Source organism: Temnothorax americanus, unplaced genomic scaffold, assembly GCF_048541705.1.
Source record: "Temnothorax americanus isolate GAGA-0224 unplaced genomic scaffold, ASM4854170v1 Scaffold2, whole genome shotgun sequence".
NCBI lineage: Eukaryota > Metazoa > Arthropoda > Insecta > Hymenoptera > Formicidae > Temnothorax > Temnothorax americanus.
In genome coordinates this window covers 5,555,228-5,577,566 of record NW_027509338.1, presented here as the reverse complement: position 1 = coordinate 5,577,566, position 22,339 = coordinate 5,555,228, and the positions used below count along the sequence as shown (strand labels likewise).

The 22,339-nt window shown below is 32.2% G+C and overlaps 4 protein-coding genes and 1 pseudogene across 9 annotated transcripts; 3 read left to right on the top strand and 2 right to left on the bottom strand.

Moving 5' to 3' along the window:
- Positions 1-3,291: 3,291 nt before the first annotated feature.
- LOC143897280 (serine/threonine/tyrosine-interacting protein) lies at positions 3,292-6,060 on the top strand. 5 transcript variants are annotated; one of them, XM_077405809.1, is made up of 5 exons: positions 3,292-3,411; positions 4,088-4,204; positions 4,479-4,630; positions 5,155-5,343; positions 5,608-6,060. In XM_077405809.1, exons 2-5 carry the CDS (start codon positions 4,187-4,189, stop codon positions 5,822-5,824), a joined length of 576 nt encoding a protein of 191 aa, XP_077261935.1. In that variant the 5' UTR covers positions 3,292-3,411; positions 4,088-4,186; the 3' UTR covers positions 5,825-6,060. The 5 variants fall into 5 exon arrangements, with proteins under 5 accessions (XP_077261935.1, XP_077261930.1, XP_077261932.1 ...); XM_077405804.1 differs by having other exon boundaries at positions 3,388-3,528; XM_077405806.1 differs by having other exon boundaries at positions 3,398-3,532; positions 4,092-4,204.
- Positions 6,061-6,334: 274 nt separating this feature from the next.
- Positions 6,335-9,322, bottom strand: LOC143897282 (NPC intracellular cholesterol transporter 2 homolog a). Its single transcript, XM_077405813.1, has 4 exons — positions 9,142-9,322; positions 7,269-7,382; positions 6,894-7,075; positions 6,335-6,599 (listed from the first exon to the last, which is right to left on the bottom strand). The coding sequence occupies exons 1-4, from the start codon at positions 9,227-9,229 to the stop codon at positions 6,516-6,518; spliced, it is 468 nt and encodes a 155-aa protein (XP_077261939.1). The 5' UTR covers positions 9,230-9,322; the 3' UTR covers positions 6,335-6,515.
- A 1,725-nt stretch (positions 9,323-11,047) lies between these two features.
- On the top strand, positions 11,048-11,168 carry LOC143897315 (5S ribosomal RNA; annotated as a pseudogene).
- Positions 11,169-17,432: 6,264 nt separating this feature from the next.
- LOC143897283 (ecdysteroid-regulated 16 kDa protein-like) lies at positions 17,433-20,018 on the bottom strand. The gene is made up of 4 exons (XM_077405814.1): positions 19,425-20,018; positions 18,230-18,343; positions 17,839-18,020; positions 17,433-17,689 (listed from the first exon to the last, which is right to left on the bottom strand). Exons 1-4 carry the CDS (start codon positions 19,507-19,509, stop codon positions 17,606-17,608), a joined length of 465 nt encoding a protein of 154 aa, XP_077261940.1. The 5' UTR covers positions 19,510-20,018; the 3' UTR covers positions 17,433-17,605.
- A 157-nt stretch (positions 20,019-20,175) lies between these two features.
- Positions 20,176-21,532, top strand: LOC143897286 (protein transport protein Sec61 subunit gamma). Of its 2 annotated transcripts, XM_077405816.1 has the most exons (4): positions 20,179-20,329; positions 20,939-21,045; positions 21,127-21,229; positions 21,309-21,532. In XM_077405816.1, exons 2-4 carry the CDS (start codon positions 20,952-20,954, stop codon positions 21,316-21,318), a joined length of 207 nt encoding a protein of 68 aa, XP_077261942.1. In that variant the 5' UTR covers positions 20,179-20,329; positions 20,939-20,951; the 3' UTR covers positions 21,319-21,532. The 2 variants fall into 2 exon arrangements, with proteins under 2 accessions (XP_077261943.1, XP_077261942.1); XM_077405817.1 differs by lacking the exon at positions 21,309-21,532 and having other exon boundaries at positions 20,176-20,329; positions 21,127-21,233.
- Positions 21,533-22,339: the final 807 nt, after the last annotated feature.

Genomic DNA, 22,339 nt, shown 5'->3' with positions numbered 1-22,339 from the left:
ACGCGTGTTATTACACGCCGCTAATCTTCCTGTCGGGCGATTTACAGATTAATAATTATTGAGACCCGCCGCCGGCGCGATTGTCGATAATGGTTTTCAACGCGATATACGATACAGATGTAAGAAACGTAACGGGCTGTTACGCTATATATTCTATGACATTACACGCTTCTATTGCCAAGACACATTTAACATATATTAATGAATTCTGAAGATAAGGAATGTCATTTTTGCACGTTCTTTATTCGCGCGATTCGCAGTGCCCGCGAGTGAAGGGTATGTGCATATGGTACATATAATTTCAAAACAACAAATTAATAAACAGCTATACTAGTCAGGCGCGGTACGTGGTGTGCAAGTAAAGAAATTAATAGTTACAGAAGTAACGAATTACAGTGTATAAAATATACATATACATCTATTTCAACTTGATAAATTGCGCGCCGATAGCTGTGTTTCAAGTCTGACGAATAATCGGCGCGCAATTTATCAAGTTGGAATAGATGTATATGTATATTATATACATTTTGTAATTCGTTACTTCTGTAACTATTAATTTCTTTACTTGCGCACCACGTACCGCGACTGACTCGTATAGCTGTTTATTAATTTGTTGACAATTTCACGAGTCTGATGACATATTTTAATTTCATAATTGTAATCATGTTAATCGCGCGATAATACGAGCGATAAAAGATCTCTTCCCTTTATATATTAAAATTGTGTCAAATTTAATTATTATTAAAAATTGTATTCTCTCTCTGTAAAAAAATGTCTTGTATTTTAGAATATTGGAGACTCGGTAAAGATGTCGGAGATAAACAAGAAGACGAGGCCCAAGTTGCGCGACACAACGCTCGCCATGACGCTGGATAACGATCCGTATAGCAAAACGTTCTTCAGACCATCTATATTATTTTTTGAAAGCAGCTACAACATCTTTCTTAACGTCCTGCCGCAAAAAGTTCAAAGAAACCGAGGGAGAACCGTTTACAGGCATCACCGATCTTTCGTTATAATGCCGGACGTATATACGCATGATTTATTTCTGACAAACCGCGAGATCGACATGCACTTTGAGATATCGCGCGCTACAACATGAATAAAAGAAGCGTTTGATAAATTATCTCGCCTTACATCCGCCGCTACTTGGTTTCAAAAAGCTTTACATTATGTTGAGAATTTATTAATGTTTATAATTTCGATATTAAATCCACTTTAGACGATTTATAATTTGCGTGACGTTAAAATTTATGGGTGACATGTTATATTCATCATCTTATTTAATTATTTATAATTTTTTGAAGAATCAATACACATGTACACAAATATAATGAAAATATATTGAAATGTATGGCGTATAAAATTATATGCAATAGAATTATATAATATAGACTCTTGAAATCTCACAATTGTAGATCGTTTAAAGCTTTAATCTGACAAAGATGCTTTCTTTTGACAAAACAATCTATAATCTAGCCACAAAATCTTTTATATTATAATTACAGTGTGAGATTTTTAGCTTTTTTTAATATACCTCGATTAACAAATAACAATCATGATTCTTGAACAAGAAATAATAGAAATCTGATATTATTAAGCCATTTATTCCTTCATATAATGAGTCATTTTCGCCATATTTAGAAAGAAAAAAGAGAGATGATTAATTAGATGAATGTGCAACCGCCAATCAAACCCCGAAGTAATTAGCGAAGAAAGTCGTAATAGCGCCAACACTTTTCATTACATAAGTATGTTTTTGCCATTAAAATCATGTAATATTCTATATTTAAACGCACATTTAAAATATCTAAAAAATGTACGTTATAGGAAATATTACCACTCGTGCAAGTAGCGCATGAAAACTTATTATCATATTAATTGTCTGCTCTATTGCAATCATTCTGACAAGTTTCTACCGTCCTTACACTTTCTCTTCTTATTTACCGAGTTTACCCACACATTCGTAGATTTTATATTTTATTAACACGTTAAAAGCTGCGCAAAATATTTCTATTTTCTGGATTTCATCTCGACAAGCAGATAATCGATGAACGAATAAAAGAATAAAACTATATAAATAATTTATTGCAAGCTGGCATATTAAGCTGTCGAAAATAACAGAACAAACGCAATTAGTATATTAGGAATGTTTGCAATAAAAAACAAATTTATAGATAATTTATAAATTTATAGCTCTCCGAATAATATAGGTTCGTGGTACTCCCTCCTTCGCCATATCACGCAAATATTACTGATCGCCCGCACCGAATCACGATTATGTAACTTTTCCCTTTTTTTATTAAAAGGAAAATAAAATACAGCTAGAGTAGGAACAGTTCTATTTTTGACATAATTATATATAAAGTTGCGCTTTTTTATAATGCTAATACATGGAGCCGTGTGTAAATATACGTCTCGTAAGATCTACTTATATATTAGGTGAAATTCTTAAAGAGAGATAATAACTAAATGTAAACATATTAAATTATACCAAAATACATGGAGAGATACTTTAAACGAAATTTCGAGTCAAGCATAATAATCTATAATACAATAAAAGATGCAAGCTTATCTGTTGTATTGCAGAAGAGCATGAGAATTGGAGTAAACAAGGGTGCAATTAACACAAAAATGATTATGTAACGAGGAAACGGAACTGCTCGCGCTCTCTGATAGCGCCGGTCGATACTAATCGGTCGCCGACAGAAGGCGTGACCAGTATGTTATTTATACACGAGAAGGAAAGGAAAGAAGAGACAAAATATATATACCTACTGAACTTTAGAATAAACATTATCAACGATATTATGTAACATACAAACAGCAAATTATATCCATCAAACTTGTGGGGAAAACCCACTTTTTATTTATTTATTTTTTTTTTCTTTCGTTCTTTCACAATAGAAGAAAAAATCGAGACAATAGGACAGAAATAACGAAAGCGAGAGGACACAACTCCAGATTATAGGGTCACTAATGACAGAAAAAAAGTTAAAGAAAGAGAAAGAGAGATAGGGGGCAATCTATTATCTCTTTATTCGTTCTCTCTCTCTCTCTCTCTCTCTCTCTCTCTCTCTCTCTCTCTCTCTCTCTCTCTCTCTCTCTCTCTCTCTCTCTCACTTACAATCCGGAAGGCCTGTTCGTTTTAGCTGTACTTCTTGCACGGTTCATCTTTTGTTCTTTTTCTTTTCACGTTGGAGAGAAAAAGAGAAAAGATGAACTGTGCGAGAAGTTCAGCTAAAACGAACAGGCCTGTGCCCATTGTGACTTTCTGCGAGAGGTCTCTACACACTCTATACAGGCGATTTCATATCGCCAGTCGCCAGCGCTGAAAATCTATAGCGTACGTCACGGGTACTATAGATTTCTAGCGTTTTGGCCGTTTTGACACTGTTCAACTGTTGACAGGTGAATTTTGGAACACAGCCGTAATAAATGATAGGTTATGAAGTCACGTATCCCTGATCCCTGCATCATTACGTAGCGCCGACGATGACGATTAATAATTCGATCGTTCGTTTAACGGCAAGTATATCGGCATGAAAGGACGTCGATAAAGAACAATATTCAACACACTGGGCCACGTGACGCTATCCGAGAGAGTAAACAGCGATTAAAGAGAGATGAGCATTATTTGGATTTAAGCAGTGGCATTGACACCAGATTTGTCCTATTTGTTATATTCCGAGTGAACTTCATATCTTCAGGTTTCTTTTTCTCCCGAGCATGGACGTATGTTCGGTTCAAGTACGGAAAAATGCCGCAGTTAAAAAACTTCTTAGCATAACGCTTTATTATATTTTACAATACTCTTAATATCTGAGTTTGTAATATTAAGGTCTGAAACAAATTCAGCTAGTCCTTTCTCTTAACTTTACTGATGTATAATCCAACTTTTAGAGAAAAAGCCACAGAATTTTTTCCTTAAACGATGAAAATTTTGTTCCAAGAAAAAAATGTATAAGTACATTTAACATACAACCGGGTACAAATGTGAAATTGATTTCGAGACATAATATATCTTACGATCCTTTAAAAAAAAAGTTCATAAATAATTTTAAAATATATTGATTCTCAATTGCAGGAAGGCGGCGGAAGAGGCACCGCTGAATCAGAATCTGACCAAGAATGTCCTGAAATTTCTAACATCCTCCCGTTAGAGAAGAGGGACTGGACTTATACAATGAGGAGACACATGCAGGTGATTATGTCAATTTGGCATAATAAGTACAAAATATTCGGCCAAACTTTACCATCAATAATCTATTCTATCGATAAAACAAATGTGCAAATGTAGAACTATAAAACTTTCTTTTTAACTCGCAACTCTTTAAAGTTTACAAAAAATTAATTAACCTAATATTAAATTACTTATTGTAATTTAGCTTAATTTGCTTGCGCTTTCTTATTTTAACAAAAAAAAAATTATACGTCATTAATTTGATGTGTATAACGACTTTTACTGTGTGTTACAGGAGGTAGTACCTGGCGTATTTCTCGGTCCTTACAGTGCTGCCAGTCGCTCCAAATTGCAGTCTTTGCTTGACCATGGAATAACACACATAGTTTGCGTCAGACATACTATCGAGGCAAACCTTATAAGGCCAAACTTTCCCAACAGCTTCAAGTACGTGATCTTAATTCAATCAATCTATCTATCTATCTATCGGCCTCCTCAGAATTTTTGAGGTTTTGAGATAAACATTTGTTTTCTGGGGTGGGTTGTCAGTCTACTGATCAACCCACAACTTTGAGAGTCGGTTTCCTCTCCAAATACAGAGCGGTTCTCGTGGCAAGATACTCTTCGTGGGTTGCCATCACCATCCGAGATGATTGTAGCGATCAAATCCGACGAATTTTTGATCAGATTTGAACCCCGCATCTTCGGCTCGCTAAATCAGCGCACATCACACATCACTCTGCGCCACGATCGCCATATATGATCTTAATAACAATAACTTATTAATAGTTGCTTAACAAAGAAGAGAACAGCTCTATAAACTTAAAAAGTTCTAATTTCTGATTTTCTTTAGTACTATCCTTTCTATTATTTTTAATTACTAATGGTTGCATTTCCTCTTTTTGTTTAAATTTTATTTAATGGTTAATATTTAATTATGGTTATATTTTGCATATTTCTGTTTTCTACAGATACCTAGTCTTGGAGATCGCCGACACAATAACGGAAAATATCATTCAACATTTCAAAAAGGTAAAGGCATTCATTGATGAAGCCTTGATTTCGGGCGGCCGAGTCTTAGTTCATGGCAATGCTGGTATTTCGAGATCTGCTGCATTAGTCTTGGCATATGTTATGGAAACGTATGAACTTTCGCAAACGTAAGTTTTTTCTTTTCTCTGAAAGAATATCTATACATATCGTGTCACACATGTTTCTATACATTTTTGTCTGAATTAAAAATATTGATAAACTGATAAATATGTGTGTGTGTGACGAGATAAATGATTGATAAACTGAATTACAGAATCGTACATTTATTTTACATATTATTCTGTGTAATTATATTAATTATACGTTATATTAATTATACATTCCTGTTTACTGAAATTACAATATCGAAAAATCTGCAATATTTATTTTAGGCGCGCATACATAATGGTGCAGGAAAGAAGATTCTGTATAAATCCAAACGAAGGTTTTATGACACAACTAAAGGAATATGAGCCCATCTACCAGGCGGAGAAGACGCTGAAAAACGACCATCAAAGTTCGGAAATTCAACGTAGCAAACGAACATTCCATCAGATTGAAATGGACAATCGATCGCAAGATATGGTCGAAAATATGATGGACAGTTGATAATAATTTATAAAAAGTGGAGAGAAGACCAAAGTTACCAAGTATTAGATCGGATAAATGAAAATATTTTTCTTTTTTTTAGTCGAGTTTACTGTACTTTCTTTCAATTCTTATTTTTATTTTATTTCTTCTATTCTTTACCCATCGTTTTTACTACGTGTATATAGTACGATAACAACGACTAACGTTTAACTCAATTAAAATAAATGATTGTTTAGATCAATGATTCATTAACACTTAGGAAGTTCTACTTCATTTCTTACTTATAGGTGCTTTAAGGTAATAGTGAAATAGTTACAAAGAAAAATATCAAGTTGGAACATCTGACAAAGGAAAATACCTGATACAGTACTGAATAAAAAATACTCACGGATTAACGTATAGAATTACTCTGCATTATACATATTTTTATTTTACGACATTCTAAATCGTTTATAGTTAAAAACTTAAATGTCAAATTGAAAAATTTGAAATTTAAATACAGGTGTATATATATATCAACAATGTGGATTACCTTTTTATTTTTATTTCATTTATTTATTTTTCTCATGAATATATGCATTGACATGGTAATATTTAAAATTAAATATGTCAAAATATGTTATCTGGAAAATGGCACATTTATATTTATCAAGGTATAATCTTTAGTATTTTTCATTATTTCATAGTTGTTGAAATAATATCTTTTGAATCACTTAACTTTAGCTGGAAATGCTATGCACACTATTTTTTCCTTGTTCTCATTTATAAACTCCCACTTAATATAGACGTTCACCTGAAAGATAATAAAAATTATAAATTTTTAATTATACACACAAGTTTAATAACTTTATTGTACATATAAAAAAATATTCTTAACGGCTAATTTAGTATATTTAATAAATTACAGATAAGGAATTATAAGTTTTTAAATTATTAGAATAAAACTTGTTATAACTAGTTGTTCAAGAGATATAAATTAAATTAAACATTCCACTCACTCAAATTATATCCAAATACTCATAAAATCTAAATAAACTTGAATCTAAAAAATCGAAACGGTTAAATATGAATTTTAAATGTTGGTTACCCGAGGATACTGCTTCTGCACAAGCAGCGTGGTCGTATAATGATACTCTTGATCCTTGTGTAAAGGACAATCAATTCCATCGTCAGGATCCTTGCACGCGTCAGGCTTGGCTAATGGAAAAGGTACCGGAACGTCTAACACCACGCCGTATACACGTGCATTGACTACTGAGATATCTTTATCTGCAAAAGAAAAACAATTATAAAATGTGCACGCAAAAACATCGCAATTATAAAATGACTATCTATTAATAACATAGATCTTAGATAATATGTAATTAATAATTAAAATAGTTTTAATATCATCAATTTTTAAAATCGAATTCTCTTAACGATAAATTGGATATGCGATTTTGTATACAATTCTCGTACTCACTAGGTGTAAATTTGATGGATATAGATGCGTTAGCGCCGCGCTGTAAAACACATTTTTCGTCAGACGTTTTACATCCCGAGACCAATACTTCCGTGAATTTGCCTAATGTTGAGCCTAAAATGTAATGTAAATTAGTAAGATATGAATTATATTAAGTCCTAAATATGTGTTAAATTAAAATCAAAGTCTAAATATATTATATATTAAAAGTAAAAATATTAGGTATATATATTAAATAATATATTAAATATGGTCAGAAATAATATTAAGTGTTAAATAATGTAAAAAATGGACTGCTCTAATTTCGCAATAATTAGATAAAACCACATTCAATTTTATTTGTATAAATTTCCATTAAAAAATAAGTATAATTAATTAAAATTTTGTATTATTATTTTTGTAATTATAACAAAGATTATCTTAAGAAATTGGATTAATAACAAAACGCGTGGTAATAAAATTTCAAGAATTTTAATTATGTTCGCTAACAAAATTTCTCGAAATTTTGTTATAATTTCTAGTGGACAAGTTCCTTGTCGAAAGTATCCTACAATTAGATAATAATACGGTCGACGACACTAGCAATGCGCTTCGTCCTTTGTCCTCCTTTTTGTTATGCATTGATATCTTTGATGATAACTCAAATCTCGTGTAACATGACTTAATAGGTGCGAGTCACCATTTTCAGACTATGAAAATAATATGCGTCACATTCTTCATTTTAAACCGGACACACATTACTGATAACGTAATCAGCCTATGGTTTGATTGGGGGACAAACAACGCTGTTCGGTAAAAAAAAAAATATATTATATATATATTTAATAAAACTTTGTTAGATATTAACAAGAGATTCCCTTGCTGTCTTTTCCGAGGTAGAACATTTTCCTTTAAAATGAAAAATGTGTATATAGTGAATATACGGAATCAAAATAGGCGAAAAAAATAGTGCATCTATAATAAAGAGAAAAAACGCATTATAAATATGTATATTTTTAGTTTGAAATCGAAATAACGTGAATCGTGATTATTTCACAGCGTGGAATTTATTAATTTTAGACAGCAGAATGTATAAAAGAATGATAATTGATAATGAATAAGTTTATCGTTCGTTATCTTTCGGTATTAAAAGTACTTCCTAGTAAATATGTTTAGTTGAAATTTGAACTCTTTGAAATTAGATCCGCTGAATACGCTCTTTTTTAATCATATACATATACATTGCACTTTCCTGCTCGCTATCTGCGACAGACACATATCTATAACTATAAGCTTCGAAGGTAGACAAAAAAAACTTTAGAAAGTGTCGATAAGAGGAGAGAGAGAGAGAGAGAGAGAGAGAGAGAGAGAGAGAGAGAGAGAGAGAGAGAGAGAGAGAGAGAGAGAGAGAGAGAGAGAGAGAGAGAGAGAGAGAGAGAGAGAGAGAGAATGGATCTTTCCTTGCCTCTTTTGTTTCTTAAAATATATACCCTTGTCCCTTTCATAATTCTGAACGATAACGTGACAAATAATTTTCTAAAAATTCAACATTATTTTAGTAATAGTTATTAATTATCATCGACAATAATTGATGATAATTAATTTAACTTTGCATAGTTAATTTGTTTATTGATGTTTTATTTAATTTTTTATTTAATTTATTTATTTGTTACAATAATTTTTCAATTTTTCTATCAAATTTTAAGCTTCTACACGTACAATAAACAATTTACCAAAAACGCAGCACCCCTTCAGCATTGTGATTAGTATTATTAATAAGTATTATTATCTTTTATTCAGCGTGAGTTTATTGCAAATTAATGATTTTATTATTTTTTTTTTTTTCAAAATGATTTGCCCAGTTCCAGATTAGCGATAACAAGCGCACACTCACCGCAATCATCAAATGTGACGGCGTGACAGGACGCAGAATAACATAACGCGTAGAAAAGCGTGAACACGACGATCGTCACCCGACTCATCTTGCTAGTTGCTACTTGCTATACTACAGCTTTTGCGTGGCTAATAACGTGCCACGCTCCGTACTCCGTACTGACACTACTGACTCCGTAGTCCGTACTATATAGTCCGTAGTTGTCTCAAAATATGTCACATCCCCCTACCTAACAAAAGAGCGCCTCGACTCGCTTTTCTTGTTGCGGAGGTACCGATCGAGCTGATTGGAAGTTCACTATCTTTTCAATGATGGATATTTCTTTTTTTTTTTTTTTACAATCAGTTACCTTTTCGAGACTTTTTTACCTTATATAATATTTGTTTCCTTTCCTTTTCTACTTTAATTAGACATCACAGACGCGCGCTATTTATCTATTTCTTAATGTTTTGTTTAACAATAATTTAATTACAATTCATCAACGAATCAATCGTACAAATATTTTGTCAAAACAATTTAATAAAATATATTTAATTTGACTATTATATTTAATTAAAAAATGTTAGTTTAAATATCTTCTGATATGTGACCTGTTTCTATCTGATTTCATCCAATAGAAATAGGTCAACCAAGAGGCCCTCCACCACCCCCGCCGATTCCGACCGGCGGTCCTCTTTTATTTACAATGCATTTTTTTTACATTTTTACATTTATTTTATTTCTCTTACAATTTACTTTACAATATACATTATAAAATTGATACAACATTAAATATATACAACAATAGATACAACATTATAAAATTGAAAATACAATCTACAATAAAATTATATTGACATAAAATGATATGCAACATTCGGCGTATACGCGTACAATAACACAAAATTATCACAATGTAAAACATGTGATTGTTATGTAGCATTTCTTATTAATTATTTAATCAAAAACCGTACGGTGTTTGCATTTGTAATTTTTAACGATTTAGCATATTTAACGCCAAACGTAATTTAAAAATTCGTTTAACAAATATTTAATATTATATGAAATTTTTGTTTTTGTTTTATATTTATCATTTATAGCTTATTATTATTATTATTATTATTATTATTATTATTATTATTATTATTATTATTTATTGACCAGCAAATATTATTTACAATACATTATATACGCAAATAACACCTAAAGAGGCAAATAAATTGCCTGTACATAGGACTGGTGTGCTTATAAACTAATAAACTAATAATTAAAAAATTAAAAAAAAAATAAATAAAATAAAATAAAATAAAATTAGAAAATGAAATATAACATTAAATTCACACTATTGTGTGTTCTTCGCTCGCGTTTTTGCAACTGCATTGATTTACATTACATTTCGTATTATAGTCTTGAGGCTTTTTAGTTCAATCGGCAATAGGTTAAATAATTTCAAAGAAGTTATGAAACTGCTTTTAAAGTTAGTAGTTTTATAGATCATAGGCAGCATCAGTTCTTTTTTCCTAGTTTTGCTAGCGGAGGATTCGAAATTATACTTTTATAGAATAATTTACAATACTAAACCTAAATATTAATACTTAAATAGATGACCATTTGAAAACACCGTGCACTATTGGCATTTTTTAAATTTATTTATTTTATGTAGTCATAAATCTATTTATTTTATATTGTTATTATACATTTTTTATTATATAAAATTAATTAAAATAATAACACATGTGATATATAATATAAATAATTATACATATATATTATCTATTATTTTATAGTTAATTATATAAATATATTAATATCTATTTTTTAATATTAATAACAAATTGATGCATATATATATTTTTTAAAAAATATAAAATAAATGTAACAAAGATTGACAAAGAAGTATGTCACCTCTTTATAAGAAAGACCCTTCGTCAACGGTCAAATCACGTTGGTACACTACAAGTTCTCGTCCGATCACTTAAGTCAAGCAACGTTGAGCGTGGTTAGTACTTAAATGGGTGACCGTTTGGGAACACCGCGTACTGTTGACATTTTTTTTTTAATTTATTTATTTTATGTAGTCTTGAGAATTTATTTATTTTATAATATCTAACAATAAGACACGGGATGTGTTGTCGATTTTCGTAAGCAAAATTCTATACGTAAATGATCATTGCCTTAGCATCGAACCTTTTCACACTGTTATTTAATAAATGATATTATTAGGTGTTTACCTATGAGATAAGTTTCCGTTATACATATATGTGTAGATATAATAGCTTCCTCATAGGTAAACACCTAATACTTGCCATAATAGTTATTTTTTTACAAAATTTTGAGTGAAAAATGTCCCGAATTTATTAACAATTTTTTAGTCTGATAAAAACTTAGTATAATAAGACAAAAATCATGACGTGTTTGGTGAATTTTTTAAAACTTATTTTTATATTAAAAATTATTCAATATAAAAATTAGTATTATTTAACATTTTTTGAGTTGTTATAATTAAAAATATAGTAATAATAAATATCATTATATTTATTATTATTATATTAAAATTTTTATTATTACTTTGTCTACAATTTTTTTTTTAACTATCGAGTTATATCCTCTTATCAGCTTGCCTACCCGAATCCCTACCTACCCTACCTATCTACCTTCCTGTATCCCTATTTCCTATACTGAGAAAAAAGTTGTTAACTTGACTAAATGTGTTCAACTAATTACCATTTTTTAAATTAAAATATTCAAGTATTTAAATTAAATATGACATTATATATATTAAATCTAACATGACGTAATTTGACTTAAAATAGTTAAATATTTTAATTTAAAAAATGATAATTAGTTGAACACATTTAGTCAAGTTAATACCTTTATTTCTCAATGTACCTACCCGTATTTCGATCTATAGTCCTACCTATTCATTTCCCTACCTACCCGTATTACAATCAAATATAAATTTAATACCGCGACACGATTTATAAGGGACTTGTTTGGGGGTTTTAACACACGCGATTGTGTGGGATTTATATAATTGGGAGTTTTTCAATCTCTCGCTCATATGTGAGGAAATATAAAGAAAGTAGCCCTACTTTGGGCAAATTAACAGATATATCAAATTATTTTGTCACAGAAAAAAAGATTATTTTTGATTTAAAAATATATTTTTAAAATCTTTAGTTTCAGCGTGGAAATCTCTTGAAATGAGCTTATATTGCGTTAAACGAAGAAAATTTGCTTGAATGAAGTCATTATATAGGTCAACCAAGAAAAAAAATGTTGAAATATAAAGTTGAAATTCTTATAAGAAGATGTAGATTGTTTCGTATATACGCAAGATTACTACAATCTTCTTATAAGAATTTCAACTTTTTATTTCAACATTTTTTTCTCTCTTGATTGAACTATATAATGATTTCATTCAAGCAAGTTTTTCTTCGTTTAACGCAATATAATCTTATTTCAAGATTTCCACGTTGAAACTAAAAATATTTTTAAATCAAGAATATTTTTTTCTATGTACATACATAAAAATAATTAATCTACAGCCAAGAAAAGCACTGACTTATTTTATTTTATTTCTTTTAAGTAAGTTTTTTTACAACAAAGAATATATTTTTACTAATAGTTTTCAAATATCTTGACACAAGTCTTCGAAAATCAAAATATTGTTTTGAGTAAATGTAATACTTACAATGATTTTATGGTAGATTTGCGGATACTTAACTGTATCAAATACTTAATCCGCAAATCTACCTCATAAAGTCATTGTAAGTATTACATTTACTCAAAACAATATTCTATAAGTTTTCAAAGACTTGTGTGAAGATATTTAAAAACTATTAGTAACTAAGGAAATATTATTTGTTGTAAAAAAGCTTACTTAAAAAAATAAAATAAGTAAGTGCTTTCCTTGGTTGTAGAATAATTATTTTTCTCTGTGTACGTTACCTCATGAATTGTAGTCCATTGTGGTCAACGTTGATCACTTATACCTTTATCGTATCTTATCCAATCTTCTTTCTTCGGGCCAGATCGGACCTACCTTTGTGTCCTGGCCATATACAATCTGGTCGCATTTCGACCAGATCAATAGGAAGGAAAAAATACCTTCCCTATTGGATCATTTTATCATGACCGACAGATAACATTACGTTCGGTTCGAATTATTTGCGAGTATCGATTGTATTGAAAAATGCACACCGAAAAGTTGATTTATAAAAAAATATCAATTTATATAAAAATTAACTGCACAACATTGAATTAAAAAATATTTCTATCACTGGTTCCGTTATGTGCGTATAAGAATACGGATTGACCGTTTCTTTGTGACTCGTTCTTTTAATTTGAAATTGTAAAACTATAAAAAAAATGTTACTTCGCGTTATATAAATATTAATCTTAATTATATTCCGCGAAAAATAAAAATTTATAATATGGATGAAATTAAAAAATTAATAACGAAAAATTTCTCAATGCAAAAACCAACCGCAAAAATCGACCTCGAAAACCGACCGCGAAAACCGACCGCGAAAATATGAAGATGCGTAATATATTGTGCATGTTGTTCATGCGGTACGCATCTTGAAAATATATTAAGCGAGATATACAGAATAAATGACGTGAGATCCAAAAAAAAGAAACTTCTCACACAATTGGTATTATAATTGGATATTACAATTAATGAATAATCGCGTTGTTATAATTGAATAATACTTATATGCAAATCTTTATAAACTTTCATAATCGATATAAATATATATTTCGTTATATTTTTCATTTTCTATATCAAAATTATTTTTGATATAGATGGTTGATTTCTAAAGTAATTGAAAAAGTTTCAACGTTTCTCGATAGAATATTTACAATCTCACGTCATATATATCACTTGACTGGCATAAAGCCTATTTCTCAATCAAAACTAGATGGATAGGCTACAAAAAATTAGGGTCAAATCGATGCTTTGTTGAAATAAATTTTAGTAATTAATTAAAATCATTATTGAGCTTTCTATGAAATAAATTGCATAATAAAATCGAAATATATTTCTTACCCTTTTTATTCATTATATATCTGTATATTGTTTTTTGCATCGATTATTTGTATAATATTTAATCTTAGATAAATATATATATGGAAAAAGGAATACATATAGGTATAAAATAACACATCCTAACTAATTAATAATTTTTCCCTATCTACAGATGTTTTTTTTACAACACCTAACACAATATTGTGCTTACGCTTATCTTTTTTGTTCAAGAAATAATATAAAAATTATTTTATAAAAAAATCGAAATAAAAAATTTATTTAACAGTATGTAAGGCTTTAAAAAATGTATATTTTCCAAATCATTACTTTAATTGTAAGTAGAATTAATTTACGTAACGAAAATTTCAAAAATTTAATTTACTACGTACTTTACTTATATTCAAATTCGCGAAATAAAATTTTGATTCGATAAAATATTTTTATATATATTTTATTTAACACATTTAAAATTTTATTTAAAAATTATTTACATAGAACGCGACAGTTCGTCAAAACATAATTCGCAATAAAATAAACGATAATATGAGCTCTTTAAAAGCTCGGTGCGTGCGAAGTGTGCGAGTATTTTCTCAAGCACAATCGCAAATACAACAATAAACAAGTGACACCAAGATTAAATATTTGCCCTAATCAGTTTTAGCTTATTTAAGGCAACGGATCTACGAGATGTAATATATTTATACTATAATTTATTGTCATAATAACTTGACACGTATCGAGATATATTTGCTCTATATTTCGTAGATTCGTTCCTCAGTAAAAAAAAAATTTCTGACTCACCAACACCCGATGCGCAACAGGCGGAGTTACTCAGCCACGTAGCTACGATGATATACTGTAACATACAAACATAAGATTCAAATTAAAGAAGCGCGCAAAATAATCAACATTTCAAAAAATAATTCTTACACATGTACTCTATATAATTCGTCTTTCAATAAAATATTTAGCGATAAATATCTTTACCGAAAAAGATCTTAACAAAAAAATTTTTAGATGATTTCTCTTTCTTTAATTACTTTTAACTTATCAAGATCAAACAATACGAATTATTAATTTTATGTAGCTAAGAGATGATACACACTTACCCCAAGGTTGCTCCGCCGGTGCCCGATGTCTCTCTCGGACCTCCTCCTCCTCTCAGGACGTCAGGTCTCTCCTTCTCCTCCTCCTCTCGCCGCACAGGACACTCGCGAGAGAGAAACACTCGCGGATAATAAATTAATAAAATTACAATTGCGCGCGGACTAATTGATCGGTGAAAGTCTTTCTCGCGCGACACTGTACGATGACACTCCCGTTTAAAAGGCCCATTCAAATGGGCTTTGAAAAAGCCCTTTAGTCCGAATACTTATATACGACACTCCCGGAAGCAAACGCGACGAACCGGCCGCGGTTCGTTTGTTCAATTAAATCGGCGGACGGAGGGGGTACGTTAGCTTCCCCGTCTTTAGATTTTTATCCAAGCAATTCCGTGAAAATTTGAAAGAATCGCGACGCCGATCGCCCCGATTCGTTCCGCGTTCATCACCGCGCGTTACGTTAACGACGACGAAATGTTCGAAGATGTCGGTAACCTGGCGCGACCGCTACACTACGCGAATCAAGTGAACGGCCAGTAAAGACACGCCAGTTGATTAATAAAAAATACAGTTAAAATTAAATATCGCACGCACGGTACGGGATCGAGCATGATAAATCTCGCGAATTTAAACCTGCATTTAATACCTCGCACAACGAGAAGTCGCGAATCGTTTAAGGACGTTATTCCTTCGTCCTTATAACTGTGAATATACGTTAAATAGATGTGCTTTATGCGTGGTATAAATTTAAGTACCTCTTCCGGTATAAAAAATAAAGATACTGAGCCTCAAAAAGTTTCCAAAAAAAAATTAAAATTTAATTTTTTTTAATTTTGGCATTTTTTCTTATAGAACTCGACGAGAGGAGCAACTTTGGTCCTCTTGGCCAACCTCGTATCTCTTACCGTTTGGCCTGGAAAATCTTTTCCGTAGTAAAAGTTGAAACTTTGAGGCTCAGTATCTTGATTTTTTATACCGGAAGAGGTACTGAAATTTATACCACGCATAAAGCACACCTAAATTAACGTATATTCACAGTTTCAAGAAAATCCTAAGAAAATCGATTTTCTCTAGATATATAAGGACGAGAGAACGTCCTTAATACGCGGCACGAAATACACGAAAATAAGAAGTATTAAACGAACGAGCGTTGTATCACGGCGACATATATGCTATATATTACTCCGAATCACTCGATACGATTTCACGTTGTCACTCGCGGCCCTCTTTTCCCCCTTCGAAGAGAATCGGAGATCGATCGCCCTACGATTCCGGCACAGCGTTCAAAGCGACGACACTATTCGAGAGTTCGGATACATTGCGAGGCGAACGCGATTATCGCCCGCGAATGCACAACGAAACTGCAGATCACTCACATTTGTCGACTGTCGTATATCCTCGCCTCGACGTCTCCGTTTCGAGCGAGCGATTCGTACGGCACATTCGTGTTATTTCGTTCCGACAGACACACTTGGATTACAGATTACACTAAGCGCGTCGATGTCGATTCTTCCCGCAAAACGAGGAGCAGGGATGCCAATCGCACGAAGGAGCGCGTTCCGAAACACACGCAGCAGTGCAGCACCCATCACAGCACGGAGCACGGACATTTAATTCGCAACCGTACGAAATTTATCGGAAGAATAAACGAATGATTTTTCCGCAGGTACTCCGAGTGTCGAAGAAAACAAGCGGCAAGGCCGCGCGCCGACATCAAGAACGATCGATCGCACGCCGACTTCGAATAGAAGGTATGTACGCCGTTTCCAACGTTCAACCACGGACCGTGCGTTCAACGGTAGCGCCTAGTATGGCGTCTGATTTTGGTATGCCGCTAGTGCCGCTACGCCGCTACGCCGCTGCGCCGCGCCGCCGCGTCGGCGGCTCGGAGCGGCGGCGGAACGTGATTGGCCGGACCCAGGGGCTCGACTCGCGAGCCAATCGCGTTCGAAGTCTGTCGGCGGCTCGACGGTAACGGCGCGCGCAAGCTGCTTCAAAAATGCGCATGAACATCGAGAGAGAGAGAGAGAGAGAGAGAGAGAGAGAGAGAGAGAGAGAGAGAGAGAGAGAGAGAGAGAGAGAGAGAAAGAGAGAGAGAGAGAGAGAGAGAGAGAGAGAGCATATTTAAAAAAGACTAGAGTATTAAAAAATATTAGAATATATTAAAAATACAAGTGTTATGGAGACCATTTTTTTCTATCGTTTATTTTAACAATTTTAATCGTAAAGTTTGTATCGACATGCGTTGAAAATGTAGCGAGGTCCATTGTTTAAAAACTAACGCAGGTAACGCGTAACGTGTTTATTTCGATAATAATCTGTCAGCCGCTACAAAAATACCAGCTACATCTTATACGATCTTCACCGGGAATTTTAAGCATATAATCTTCTCGTCCTTCTCGTTTTTAAATTCCCACATAACGTCGACGCTCAACTAAACAAAACGAAACGGAGATGATTTTATTAACGAGATAATTAAAATTTTAAGAATTGAAAAATTTGGAAAATCTGGACTAAATAAATATAGATGAAAAAGGAGAAGCAATGTAGATTAACAATATATGTGACTTAAAGCGAAATTACCGTAGGAGTCTTCTTTTCCACAACGAACGTAGCTTTATAGTTAACCTCCTGATCCTTTTTCAAAGGACATTTGAGTCCGGAATCCGGATTTTTGCACACATCAGGCTTTTTCAGGGGAAAGGGTACAGCCACGTCGAGTATCACTCCATATGCAAATACTTTGACTTCCGTAATATCTGTGTCTGCAGAAAAATATATTAATACGATATTTTTAATTAATATTTTATGAGTAAAATTATTATCTTTATCGTAAAATTATGATTTAAAGTTCTAAGTTTATCGATAATTATACATGCAATGCTCTTCCCAGGAATATCAAATTTTTTCTAACGTTGAAAAAAGTATGCGACTGAAATATTATTTTCTTACTATAAGTTATTATTTTACTAACTTGGCGTAACTTTGGCTTTTACGTGTATGGTCTCGCCACGGGTTAACACGCATTTCTCATCGGACACGTCGCAGCTTGAAATCTCGATCTCATCGATCTTAGCTAACTGCGAACCTGAAGTAGATTTGAAATTTTATTAGGTATACATTATCGTCAAACAAATGATTTGCATTATAAATATATTTGCAAATTGCATTGTTTGTAATAATTTGATGTAATTGAAATTAACGAACTTAATTATAACGATCGTATAAACGTTCGAATCGCGTGAAGGCGATCTCTCTTTATATAGCTGATTTGCTGTAATTACATATCATGATAATAGAAAGTTACGTGTGAGCTGCAACATAATTATATATAATCAGACGAACATCCAAAGCATGCGTAATTAAGTAGCTTAACGTGTAATGTTGCTAATAGCTTCCGGCAGCAGTCTTGATATTAAAAGGATTTATCATTGTTTAAATTCTCCCTCCAATTTATTATAATTAACGATAAAAGCAGAACAATTAATAATACGCTATTACTGACAGGGATTTTCAAGCGATTCCATAAGATTCTTATACATCGTCTGTCATTTATGAAATTAGTCGAATTTAATTGTTGTTTCCTTCGATCAAAATTAATGACCGATTTTATAATGGATGGTTTTTATCAATGCTTTAATGAAACTGAAGAAAGCCAATATAATATACGGGATATTTTAAAATTACTTTTTGATTGCAAATTCTGTGACAAATCTAAAAATAATTTTTCCATAGCAAAGCTAATAAATACGTCGGAAAGATTGTAATTCCTTCAGTTTTCGAACTTACTAATAATATTTATTATTAGATATATATTTTATTAATACGTCAAAGTTACATTTTTATTCAAATAAAGTTGATTTTAAATTGTCCAATGAAATAGCAAAAAAAAAAGAACATCTCACGTGATTCAGGATACTTTGGAGTAGGGAGAGGCTTTTTTGAGTCATGGGGCTCTAATCATATTCCGCATTAATTTATTAATTTTTATTAAAACTGATTCAGTGTTTTTACCTGTTTTAGTTGCCCCCAAAAGCTCTTTGAACCCCTGGACTTCCAAGATTTTTAAATGTCTTGAAAATTCTTTACCCAATTTTTTTTCTCTGACTCAAATAGCCCCTTCTTGATGGAAAAGAATTCTCCAAAATTATTACAGATTACGCACTTACCGCAGTCCTCGAAAACGAAAGCAGAGGAGGATGTTATGCCGCACAGAGCACATAACAGCGAAAAAGCGACACTGATTCGCGTCATGTTGCTTCCACGATTTTCACGCAGATATTAATGACGTTGCGTGCAATCCTCGCGCCTAAATTTATAAGCGCATCGCTGCTTATCTAACGAGATAAATTACGAAAACGTAATCTATCTCATTACGCTAATGATAGACTATTGTCACTGCAAATGGTTTCACGAATGGTTTGACGCGAACTTCATTTCTCGTTCGTATGTGAGCTCACACGTCGAATTTTTGTTACAAAACTATTGAGACAAATTATGTGCTTGAACTTTTCCTTATTGTATATACACGTATAAATGTTAAAAAATCGTGTATTCTTATTTTTATATGTAATTATAAAAAATAAACAGTTCTTTAATTTTCAATTAAGGAATGAAAAGTAGGAACCATTCGAAAAATCTATCTTGCTCTTTGAACCACAACATCTAATCGACCAAAACAACAAGTTTTGTAAAGGTACAAAATAGAAGATTCCCTAATTTCTCAGACAATTTTTAAAGAACCCGTTTTTGAATATCAATCTTTAGGACGGTATTCATTATACTCTTTGAGTCCCCACGTGCAGCGATATCGACTGAGATCTTATCACGGGGGTTTAAGTGACTCCCGCGTCGCGGCGCCTCCAGCGCTCCAAAATAAAATCTATCCGCGCTGCTGCCAGCTGCCAGCAGTGCCAGTGCCAGCATCAATGGTGAGGAAGTGACGTCAGTGACGTCCTGACAGCGCACCGTCCACGTAGCGTTTTGAGTATACTCGCGCATCGCGCAGAGCAGTGCGTCCCAACGTTCATTAAAAACGACATTTCGTGCGGTGTGCTCGTGTGGAACGCGTAACGTGAGTATCGCATATCCCTGTCTCGTTCGATTATCTTTGCGTATGAATTTTGTTCCCTTCTCGCGAGAGTAGTATCTGCCTGCGTGGTTCTTTCGGACTCCCCGACATAACCCAGATCTCATTTGTCACATTGATGCCCAAGAGTACTTCACATACGAATCAAGTATTTTTGGCGAACCGAAGTATCGTGACACGAGATTTGTAGTGTTGTGCAAAATGGTCGATCAATACTTTTCTTTTGCCTACGTACAAAAGTCAGAGGTTCTCATAATACAGATTTTATTTACTATATGAAAATATAGACATCTTGTATCTGCATGCTAAGAATATGTATAGTATCTTTCGTGGACTATATTTTGACACGAATGTAATAGTAAATTTGTGTTTTGCAATCAAATTTTCATCGCTTTTCTTTTTCTCCGTAATGTCTAATTATTTGCCTATTTTATTTCAAGTACGAAAAGTATAACTACTAATATTACCATAAAATATGATCGACCACTGTTGCTCGATATGAAGAATGTCTGAATATTGGAATATATACTTTAGATATTTATGTTGTTCGGTTGATCAGATGTTTTCGAAACTGTACTTCTATTTCTTTCGCAGTATCCCAATTGCCATGGATCAAATCAAGAAGCTCACCGAACCTGGCCGTCAGTTTGCCAAGGATAGCATCCGGCTTGTCAAAAGATGCACCAAGCCAGATCGTAAAGGTAGTTTAATTTTGATGACGTGAATATGAAACAACGAATATATGACGATTAGTCTCACAATTCGCTTTTTATCTATTACAGAATTTCAGAAGATTGCAATTGCTACTGCGATTGGTTTCTGTATAATGGGCTTCATAGGGTTCTTCGTTAAGCTAATCCACATTCCAATCAACAATATCATTGTGTGAGTATTCACAGGATCGCCACTTTATCTTTAATCATTCGAGAAGATAATTAAACGTATTTCTTTTTTTTATTTTCAGAGGTTCATAAAATTAATCCCGAAGATTCTCATCAATATTCTTAAGAAAATTATTGATAAGGTTCTGTAAGACTATTTCCGTTGTTGCACGTCCCTTCTTACTCTTATTTATAATACAAAAATGTATTTGCTATGTATTGATTTAATTTCGTGAGTGAGGTAGGTGAGAGAGACCCGCGTGTAATATTAATGAGTTTTGTAATAAAATAGTTATCTAAAAAATTACCTACCTTCTTTTTTTTACTGATTATATATCCAATGAAAAATAAGAACGAGATTTAAAATAAAATCTAAGAAATGTGTGTGGTTACGATATCTTGAACATAGATAAATAAACTCTAAGACACAATCGCAACAGTCTTGTTTGAAAATACAGAAATAAACGAAATAAATAGTTTCGATTATCTTCTTATGTATTAATTAAGTTCTTTTATGATAACATTTTAATTCAAATCAAAATTTTCATAGGAGTAAAATCCTTAGCGCGAAAGGAATCCTAAAAGTCATTTTTTAGTATTGAAGACACTTTTATTTGAAGAATAAAATTTTTCCTCAGGTTATAACGATAAAATTTTGTTGACCGTTTATCTTGTTCGCGCAGTGTATTAATTTTTTTTTTTATTTTGAGAAAAACGGCCACGTTGCATGGAAAACCATAGCCAGGTACTGAGTAATATACGTAAAATATATAATAATGATCTTGTAAAAATCTGGCACGCAGTTTTCTTTTACTATTTCGCAACTTAACATAGCTCCAAAAAGCGGCGCTTATATTTTCTAAAAGAAAAAAAAATTCCTCGATGATAAAAAAAAAAGAAATAAACGAGTCCTTATAGATACTAGAAGCCACGATATCCGGGATCTTAGTATTGGCAGTATTCGAATAGAACGGGCTATTTAAAATCGCAAGAATTGCGCAAATGTAAATTTACCAAAGCGCTTTTAATGGAGTTCTTAATATCGGAGCTGTGAAACATTAGCTTAATAATATTACTTTCCAATTTCAAAATAAAATATCTTCCAATCTGACAT

What these genes read in the sequence shown, in the direction of transcription:
- LOC143897286 (XM_077405816.1), top strand. Translation starts at nt 20,952, where the DNA reads ATGGATCAAATCAAGAAGCTCACCGAACCTGGCCGTCAGTTTGCCAAG. An exon ending in CACCAAGCCAGATCGTAAAG is followed by an intron (nt 21,046 to 21,126) that starts GTAGTTTAATTT and finishes TATCTATTACAG; the next exon opens with AATTTCAGAAGATTGCAATT.
- LOC143897282 (XM_077405813.1), bottom strand. Translation starts at nt 9,229, where the DNA reads ATGAGTCGGGTGACGATCGTCGTGTTCACGCTTTTCTACGCGTTATGT. An exon ending in ATCCATCAAATTTACACCTA is followed by an intron (nt 7,076 to 7,268) that starts GTGAGTACGAGA and finishes TTTCTTTTGCAG; the next exon opens with ATAAAGATATCTCAGTAGTC. An exon ending in TGCAGAAGCAGTATCCTCGG is followed by an intron (nt 6,600 to 6,893) that starts GTAACCAACATT and finishes ATTATCTTTCAG; the next exon opens with GTGAACGTCTATATTAAGTG.
- LOC143897280 (XM_077405804.1), top strand. Translation starts at nt 3,496, where the DNA reads ATGACGATTAATAATTCGATCGTTCGTTTAACG. An exon ending in AACTTTCCCAACAGCTTCAA is followed by an intron (nt 4,631 to 5,154) that starts GTACGTGATCTT and finishes TGTTTTCTACAG; the next exon opens with ATACCTAGTCTTGGAGATCG. An exon ending in ACGTATGAACTTTCGCAAAC is followed by an intron (nt 5,344 to 5,607) that starts GTAAGTTTTTTC and finishes TATTTATTTTAG; the next exon opens with GCGCGCATACATAATGGTGC.
- LOC143897283 (XM_077405814.1), bottom strand. Translation starts at nt 19,509, where the DNA reads ATGACGCGAATCAGTGTCGCTTTTTCGCTGTTATGTGCTCTGTGCGGC. An exon ending in TTTCGTTTTCGAGGACTGCG is followed by an intron (nt 18,344 to 19,424) that starts GTAAGTGCGTAA and finishes AATCTACTTCAG; the next exon opens with GTTCGCAGTTAGCTAAGATC. An exon ending in AAAAGCCAAAGTTACGCCAA is followed by an intron (nt 18,021 to 18,229) that starts GTTAGTAAAATA and finishes ATTTTTCTGCAG; the next exon opens with ACACAGATATTACGGAAGTC.